General features: G+C 44.2%; 1 protein-coding gene across 1 annotated transcript; it reads left to right on the top strand.

Annotated features, from left to right (window-relative positions):
* Positions 1-3,083: 3,083 nt before the first annotated feature.
* On the top strand, positions 3,084-7,895 carry PIMREG (PICALM interacting mitotic regulator; the record flags this gene model as incomplete). The annotated part of the gene is made up of 4 exons (XM_082493248.1): positions 3,084-3,440; positions 4,266-4,600; positions 5,393-5,509; positions 7,784-7,895. Exons 1-4 carry the CDS (start codon positions 3,150-3,152, stop codon positions 7,893-7,895), a joined length of 855 nt encoding a protein of 284 aa, XP_082349374.1. The 5' UTR covers positions 3,084-3,149.
* Positions 7,896-8,925: the final 1,030 nt, after the last annotated feature.

The following is an 8,925-nucleotide window of genomic DNA, read 5'->3' as shown; positions in this document are numbered from 1 at the left end:
TACAGCTACAAAGGCTCAGACATTTCTATTTTCATTTTCTAAACAGGCATGAAAGGACAGGCTGACTGTCCAGTTTGGGTCCAGCCTGCTGCTTCCCTTTTGGCCTACAGTTCTGTCACACACATTATCTCTCTGCCTGTATAGCTGTCTGTTCAGTTAGCACCATGTCTATTCTTAGGGATTACCTCATGCCAAGCCAAACCCACAACTCTCAAAATAACCCTTAGAAATGGAGCATGTGGATCTGATTACCGCCTGACTCCACCTCTTGTATTTAGTATCCCTATCTGCCCCCCCAAGAGCTCTTTGTTTTGCAGAACTGTCAGTCATTTAGGTCTTTAGATGAATGACCCCATTTTGCCTGTCCAGACAAAGCTCTGAGCTAAATCTTAAAATATGGTGGCTCAAGCTGCAGTTTGCTAGCAAGAAGAGCCTGAAACTTTCCCTATGGAGAAGGGCAGCGAGGGGTGGTGAAGAAGCATATCACATCTGCAATATCTGGAAGCCATAAAGCCAATGGGCAATGGGAAGCAGAACATGTAGGGCTCAAATACATAGAAGCACATCTATCAATAAGGGATATTTATTGAGCTATACTCACACATATTATAGTGTGTGGATACAAAGAGGTTCCAACAACATCATGTGGAGCTTTTTTTAAACCATAGCTGCTGGAAACTTACAGAAAGTACGTTTACAGGAAGGCAGTGGTGGGACTCAGGAGGTATCCTGCAGTGTTACTGTGTTGGCTTCCCCTGGGCTCCAGTCCGAGAGAGGTCTCTCCAGCTGTCAGCTTGGAGTCTAACTTGGTGGGGGGGGAAACTAAACACAACCTGTGGGGAAAAAAACAAAAGCTGCTACAGCTCTTTCCAACACAATTTTTCAGGTAGAAGCATTTTAAAGGTAAACGTTTTGCATGTCTTGCTTTCCTCTAGGGTAGGATTAAAAAAACCAAACCCACATTCTCTGCACTCGGCCTTTTGGTGCTCCCATGTTTGCTACAAAGGACACCCAAAATGGTTTCCAGTACAACACTGTGCAGTTACCCCAGCTGCCAACAAAAACCTTCCAAGGCATCGGCTCACGATTACCAAAAGTGAAGCCGTGGCTTAGACACCCACCCAACCGAGCAACCCGGACTCTGAGCCCTTCCGCGACTCCTGCCGAGCTGGATCTCTAGGCCACAGCTCCGCACAGGCCCCGAGCCCGCAGGGGGGATGGAGGAGGAGAGGTGGGAGGCAGCAGCGCTGCCGCGTTCGGGCACAGCCGCCATCTGCGGGCCTACGGCCCCCGCGGCCGCGCTACGGTGCACGGAGGGGCGATGGGGGACGCGGTGCTGCGGGGGCGTGGGGGAGCAGCGTCGCCGCCGGAGCCCGCCCCGGCCACCCCACTCCGCCTGCGCGGCCGTAGCTGACACGCAGGCGCCGAGCCGTGCCACGGCCGCCACGCGTGCGAGCGGCACACCCAATGGGGGCGGGCCGCGGCAGCGGCGCCAATCCGGGGAGCCGTAGTGGGCGGGGCGCCGTTCAAATGCGGCGGCGGCGCGCAAGGAGGTTCCTGGTGGCGGCGGCGCAACCCCAACCCCGGTCCGGCCCGGCCCCGGTGAGTACAGCCGCCGCAGCGGGCCGGCCGCGGCCCGCATTTCCCGGCCGTGCGAGAGGCCTGAGCCGGCCTCGGCGTCGCTTTTTGCCCGTGTCGTTTCAGCCGTCCCTGGCGGGAGGAATACCTGTGTCGGCGGGGTCCGCCCCACGCCGCCGCCGCGGCTCCCGCGGTGCAGAGCCGGCTCGGTCAGCCAGGCCGCAGCCGTGTGGGCGGCCGGGGCCGCCGCTGTCGGCAGCGGGCGCGGGGCACGCCGGCCGGAAGCGCGAACTGCCCGGGGAAGCCGCGGGGCCCCGCCGGCCGCGGCCTGTCCGCCATGGCCGCGCAGAAGCTGCCGGTTGCCTGTGCCGTGGGGGACACCATGGTGACTGGAGCAGCGCGTCATATTGTGCAATGCCAGTTTGATAACAGATAACCGTAACCCTGGGACAGTAGCTGCTCCCTTCTGGGCACTTCACCCGAGTATTTTCTAGCGTAATCTAGCGTAATATTTTCTAGCGTAAATCAATCAACAGCAGTTAGCGGTTCATCAAAAGGAAGCTGGATAAGCTGCGAGCTAGTAAGAGAACTGGCTGGTTGCCCGATTAGTAGCCTTCGCTTGTTGCCACGTGCAGGAATGCACTGAAGGTATTAATATCTCAAACACCTTCTGGATCCAAAGATTTCAGTAAGCCTTATTGCTTTCTGACAGAAATAAGGACATTTGTGAGAGATGGAGACAATTTGGGAGATCGGATAGTAAAAAATACCAATAGGCTTTTCTAACGTGGTATAATGATGATAGAGACCTCCCAGCTTTTTTTATTAACAGTAATCTTCAATGAAGTATTAGTAAAATTAATTCACTCTCAATTCATATTGCTAAAATACATTTGTATTTCAATTGCTCTTTAAAAGTAATTTGCTAGCAGTATCCTAACTTGATAGCTAGTGAAAATGAAGTGTTTAAACTACAGATACATATATATGTTTAAATTGTTGCATACCATATAGATAGAAGGTATTTTAGCCTTTCCCAACAATGTATTCTGCCAGTAACAATCCTGTCTGTTTCAGGACTTATGTAGCCACAATCATAACTGTGACTGAAGTGTGAGCCTTCAGCTAGCAACTCAGGCATGAGACAGTATCATCTGTGTAAACTTGTCTGGCAGTGGAAGGCTGTTTTGATTAATGAAGGCAAAAATCTGGGATATGAGACCTTAGTCTGAGACACCAACAAGAAACTTGCAGTTACAGAGTATTCTGCCTTACAAGCTTGAGGCTCGCAGCTTACCGGGTCTGATGTCCAGTGCTGGAAATGCAGTATAAGACTTCTTCGTGGACATGCACAGACCTAAATAGCTGTAGAAATCAATGCTGTTCTCCTTCAAGCCTCCAAGTAAAAGTCTACTCAGCTCTGGTTTTGTTGTTTCAGGCAAATGTAACTGAATATATTGTATAACACTTTCTACATCTCCTTCTTCACACTGTCCCATACCTTACTCTGTCTAATTCTTGCTCTCATTTTGATCATTTTAGAAATAAGGCTGACCAAGAACAGGAACAAGATGGTATCTGTACTCCAAACTGTCACGGCAAAGATGGCCTGGCGGAAACACCAGCTCCTAGCTGACTTTGATGAGAATGAGAGCCCTGTACCTGACAAATTCAAGAGAAGGGCTTCTTTGAGTTCTCTCAATACCATCCGCATGTCTCTAAGAAAGCGAGTACCATTAAAGCATGTAGATCTGAATTTTCACAAGACCCCAACTTGGGAAAGTCTGGAAGCAAGACGGAAGTGCCAAACTCTTCAGAGTATTAAAAGAACAGCAAAAAATGCTTTCGGAACAGTGTCCCAGGTACCTTGCGGTGGAGTGTGGATAGAGTTTAGTTTTTGCTTCAACTTCAGTGAAGCTTAGGCTTTCTGGACTCTGTACAGAATGCTGTATTTCAGAGCGTGTATCCCATGCACTTGCACAATGTAATGGTTGTCTCATAGCTACTGACTCCTAAAATCTTTAATATTCTTTCTAAAGTATAGACAGGCAAATTATGGATCTGGCAGAATAGGGAAGAAGGTGAAAAGAAGAAATATGAGATGTAGTTTCATCCAAACTTTCATTTTATTACTAAATAAATGCTTTTCCCCTACTGTATGTCATGATGTATGGCAGAGCAGCCTTCACAAGGAGGAAGGTGAATAGAGACTGCCATTCCTTGCAAAGAATGGTTTTTGAGAAATGTGCAGCTCTTTGGATTTTTTTAACTCCTTTTCCTGTACCCATACTATTTATTAGCTCGTTCTTCATTATGGTCAATCTAAATTTGGACCGACAAAAACTGCTAGATTGTAGCAGGGTAGCAAACTTGAGCTTGCACTTCCCTTTGGTCTAGACCTGATTTTTAGCCACTCAATTATATGTTAGGGAGCCTGGCTCTTTCCTGCATAAGAGCAGCAGGAGCTTTGTTCCAGTGCCTGCTGAAGTCCTTGACGAGTTCCAAGGACTGGGGGAGCACATGACTCCAATGCAAATGGGTACAGAGGTTTGAGAAGCATACATGCTAGACTAAACCTGACATGAGAAAGCAAACTAGGGATTCAGCTCAAATTTCCTTGTCTTTCTGGTTCCAAACTCTAGACTGAGTTCATTTAGCATAACATGTCTGTTTAACGATTTTTTCAGAAAATACAGAAGTCTTCCCAAAGCCCAGTACACTCAATGGTGACCTTTCCAGCTGAATCCATCAGCAGCAACTATGCAACCTGTTCTACCAAGACAAGAAGCACTACACCTCGAACCCCTTGCCATAAAAAGAGTGTTGCTCCAGCAGCCAGTTCCAAAGGGACCCCAAGATCTAGCAGAAGACCCTTGCTTGGGCCAACAAGAGTGTCAGAGCGTAAAGAATGGATGGGTTTCTCATCCTGGCTTGGTAAAGATGCTGTCTCTCTCCGGAGATCAAGAAGAGCAGCAGCACTGAAGAGCCCTTATTCATCACCTGCTTCTGCCAGCAGAAAGATGTAAGCCACGTTCTTTTGTAAACCTTATTCCTTTTTTATTATTGCTGTGATTAGAATATCTTGCAAGGTGAAAGGCAAGATACAAAGGTGCTGTCCTATTCCCCTGAAAGACTGTGCTGTTGGAATAGTTAAGAAAGTAGTTACAGGTCCCCGTACAGATAGGGACTGAGTAGTGCATAAAGCTAAAACATGCAACTTAATTTTGTGCTGTGACAAGAACTTCTTAAAAATCACTCTCCCGTGGGGTAAGTTTACACCATGTCTCTGATGGGGACCGGTGCTGAGAAACTAGAGACATACCCCGAGTTCTTTGCTGATGCCTTTCTGGTAAAGAAAAATGCTGTCAATGCATCTCACTCCTACTTAGAGTTAAGTTTCCCAAAGTTACTATTTGTATTGCAAAGATACCTGGAATAGCTATGCTTATGCTGAGCTCTCTATAGAGAGGAGAGAGATTCTTGCCTCAAGACATAACACAAATTAGATAAAGGGATGTGAGCTAGGGAAATACTTCATAATGCACACACAGGGTTTTGTTTTGGTCAAAGTCACATGAGAAATGTCAAAGGAGAAGCTGAATCCAAGCCTCGTGAATCTGAACCCGCTGTTTGAATTGGAAGATAGCTGTCTTGGATGAATGGAGATGTGAAGCAGTTGGTGAGTGGACTTAAGAGCATGACTGCTACAGCCCTAAACTTCTCTGGGTGAAGTCTGGAGGTAACTAGAGTTGTTACTGCAGGGACAGAGGTTTAGGTAGTGTCACCTAGTCAGTCTGTCCTGTTTAATCTTTAGTAACAACCATTCTGTTTGTGGAGAGTTTGACTGTGAGTTGCAGCTGGTCTCCTCAGGGATTTACCAATTGAAGCATATGTTCCAGGCATTTGATGATGCCATTGTGCAAGAGGAGAGGTAAATGCTGCTAACTGTCCCTCAACTTTTAGCAACAGGCTACCTCCCACTTGGACATTGCCAATTGCAGGCTAAGTGATCCCTGTAACTCAGGATAAGGAATAGTTGCAGAACTTTCCCAGCTGTAATGTAGCAGAGCCTTTTTTTCCTTGAAGATACCTGTGCAGATTACATCTGTAGTTGGACCTGCAGCTTCTACAACCTGTCAAATGCTCTCTCTGGGTTTATTGCTGGGGAAGTCAGATTTTTCCCAGCAAGAGCCTACCTTTGACCTTGTGTGAGAACAGTACCTTGCTGCCTCTGTTTAAAAGATGTGCCAATCGAGGCGGGGAGGGGAGGGAGGGGGCAGAACCCCATTGCATTGACTCTGTCATTGGTGCCTGTGAATTTATAAGAAAATCCTTTTATTAGGTAGCATTATGTTAACAAATAGTGCATAGTACCCATAACTCAGAAGTTTAGAGGATGCAGAAGCCTCTTATACAACACCTTGGTTAATCCATGAGGTGGTAGGCTTCTGTGTTTGAAAAGGTTATGTCACTCTGAATTAGATGTATTAAGACAGTAAAAACTAAAGGTCAGAAGTCTTGTCACAGGGCAATTCCCTAAACATCTTCCTCTCCTAAAACACTTGATATCAAGTATTCAGTAATTAAATGTCAAGCACCTAAAATTCTCTACAGAGAGCTCAGCATTAAGTACTTTTATCTGCAAAGATGTAAGGGCTTAAAGTCCTACATCATTCCAAAAATTCAATTTTTACCAATGAGACCGCTTCTAGATAACTATAGGTTAAATCTTGTATTAAGTTAATGATCATATCCATTGAAAGTTCACTAAGTCTCGCTCCTAATGTTCTCCCATCTGATAGTGATATGACAGTTTCTCTCATTCGTAACTGAAGATAGTATCAACCAGGTAAAGTAGTTGTTCACTTACCTTGTGTATACCTGCATGCATCTGTGGGGAGAAAACCTGCTGTTTGGAGTGAGAAAGGCTTGTTAACTCATGCTTCTTTAAATTATTATTATGCGGAATCACAGGGTTCTTCCCTCCTATTCACTGAGGCTGTCTCTGCTACAGCAGATCCTTGTGCCATTATAAAACTTCACCTCTGCATTGTGGATTAGTGAAACCTTGTGGGTTTGCAATGAACTGCAAGTTGGGCTGCTATGCAAACAGCAGTTTTTTCTCACCCCGGACCAGAAAACTACTGGTACTAATGTCTTTGTCACTCAACCTCAGTTCTCACTGATTACTAATGAAGATCACAAAGCATGACAGAACAAACTATTACCCTGAGCTGTCTAATTTCACAGCCTTTCTTTTTCATCCCTAGCATTGTCTTAGCAGTTAAGACTATGCTATCACAATAACAGCAGTGGATACCTGTATTGCTGGCATTTTTAAACACAGCTATTATACTTAAATGGATGGGAACAGGAATTCTTTGCTGTAAGTTTCTAAACATCACTTCTAATGTCAATTCATTGAACCACTACCAGGTAAATGCCTCTATTATCTTCACTGAGATCTGTATTGTGACATTAATATCTTCACCTATTATGTTAGAAATTTTCCTTTTGTTAAAGGGGAACTTACAACCTGAATACTATGTCCTATTTTAGCAACAAAGATAGGTGCAAGACATTTATTGCTGTAACTTTTCGGGTAAAAACAAGAGCAGTTTCAAATGCTTGACTGAAGCTTTAAACAGCGATGTTGAACTGCTTCCACTAAGCAGTTTGGTCCAGTTCTCCTGCATGTGTAGATGCATACAATGTGTTCTGTCACTGGCTGGTTTGTAGGTTACCTACTGGAATAATTGTGAAATAAACTTTTTTTTGGAGGTGCCCTTACAGTCTTGCATATGATTTTCTGCTCCGGTATCCAATTGCTGTGAGTTTTAGTGTTACAGTTGCCTTTTCATCTTTTCCATGATGAAACAAACCTTGATCTCAAGCTCTTTGTAATTGCCAGCTCCGTGTATTGTTCTAGTGTTTTTCATTTTAATGAATTAGATTATATTGCAAGAAATGCTTCTGTTGCTAGTTAGTCTTGCAGTACATAATTGATGTACTGCCACTTATGCTCACTAAAGGTAACGAAATATTTTCTTGCTAGTGTTTAGAACTATTAATACAGTGGAAGTGTACAGGTCCCAGACCTCTTCCTTGCTCCCATCTAACAGTTTTCCAGCAATTTGCATGACAACCAGTTAATTAACCTTACTGACTTCATGCTGCTAATGGCAATCTTGTTGTTGTTCTGCAGGCAACACACAGTATCAAACTACTACTATCTAATGGCACAAAACTTACAGTCTGCACATCGATCTTGGAAACTTTCTCAAGCTATTGGAAGGCGAGCGAAGAAACTCCATTGAGCACTTGGTACCTAGACAGAGATGGCTGTAACTATTAGTTTATCAGCATATATAAAGGAGAGCTCCGTGTAGCCCTTGAAAGGGTGCACTCTATACATTGAACAAGCCATTACGTTTCATAATCTTTCTTGACAAAGCAACTCAGGACTTCCCTTCCCTTGCTTTCTCTTTTCAAGTGAACAGGAGAATCAAAGTTGTACCAGTGTATTATCTACTGCTGAGATGAGGGACCATCTTGAATGTGACTTTCATGAGGCAGCAAGTACTTTGAAAATTATGTTGACCTGAACAGCGTGAATGGCCACAGCAAGGGCCACAGACTTACAAAGGGTGATCACAGGTAATAGTACTATTCAGACTGGTATGCAGTCCCCACAAATTTTAGTATAAGTACTTTGTATACTAAAAGTAGTGGTCCATTATTTTGAAAGCCTAACATTTTTTTTCTGTATACAAACAAACCAAAATTTAAGCATCATGTTTAACTGGAAGTTAATAAAACAGTAGTGGCTTATTTGAGTTCTGACCACAACTGCCATTCCAAGGCAACAGGTTTCTGCAGAGTCACTCATGCCACAAGACAGGAGCCACATCAGGACTCTAATTTATGGCCTTAAGGATTGCTATTAGATTAGCCTAACTAATCCTATTAGGGTTTGATGAAGTATGCTAAGCATTTGATACCTGTATTTTACTTCTAATTTTTTTTTTTTAAAGTCTCATCCATTTGACAAGCCTTTTTTGGTAGGTGATTCAGTTTAATAAAGTTTAGTTTTTCAAAGTAAAGCAAAGATTGCTCAAGCTTCTAAACTTGAACACCACGGCTGTTTTCCATGGTAGCAGCTTTGTGCAGGCTTCTTAAATTACATTCACTCGAAGACAAATCTTCCAACAAAAGATTGATTTGGGAAACTTTGCTCTACATTTTTAAGATGCACATGTACTTTAGTAAAACTGGAAGTACTAAAATGTTAATGGTATTAAGTACAAATACAGGAAGTAGTCATGGTCAATTCTGGTTTATGTGAAA

Source organism: Vanellus vanellus (assembly GCF_965231255.1).
Source record: "Vanellus vanellus genome assembly, chromosome: 19".
Taxonomy (NCBI): domain Eukaryota; kingdom Metazoa; phylum Chordata; class Aves; order Charadriiformes; family Charadriidae; genus Vanellus; species Vanellus vanellus.
This window is presented reverse-complemented; position numbering and strand designations above follow the sequence as displayed.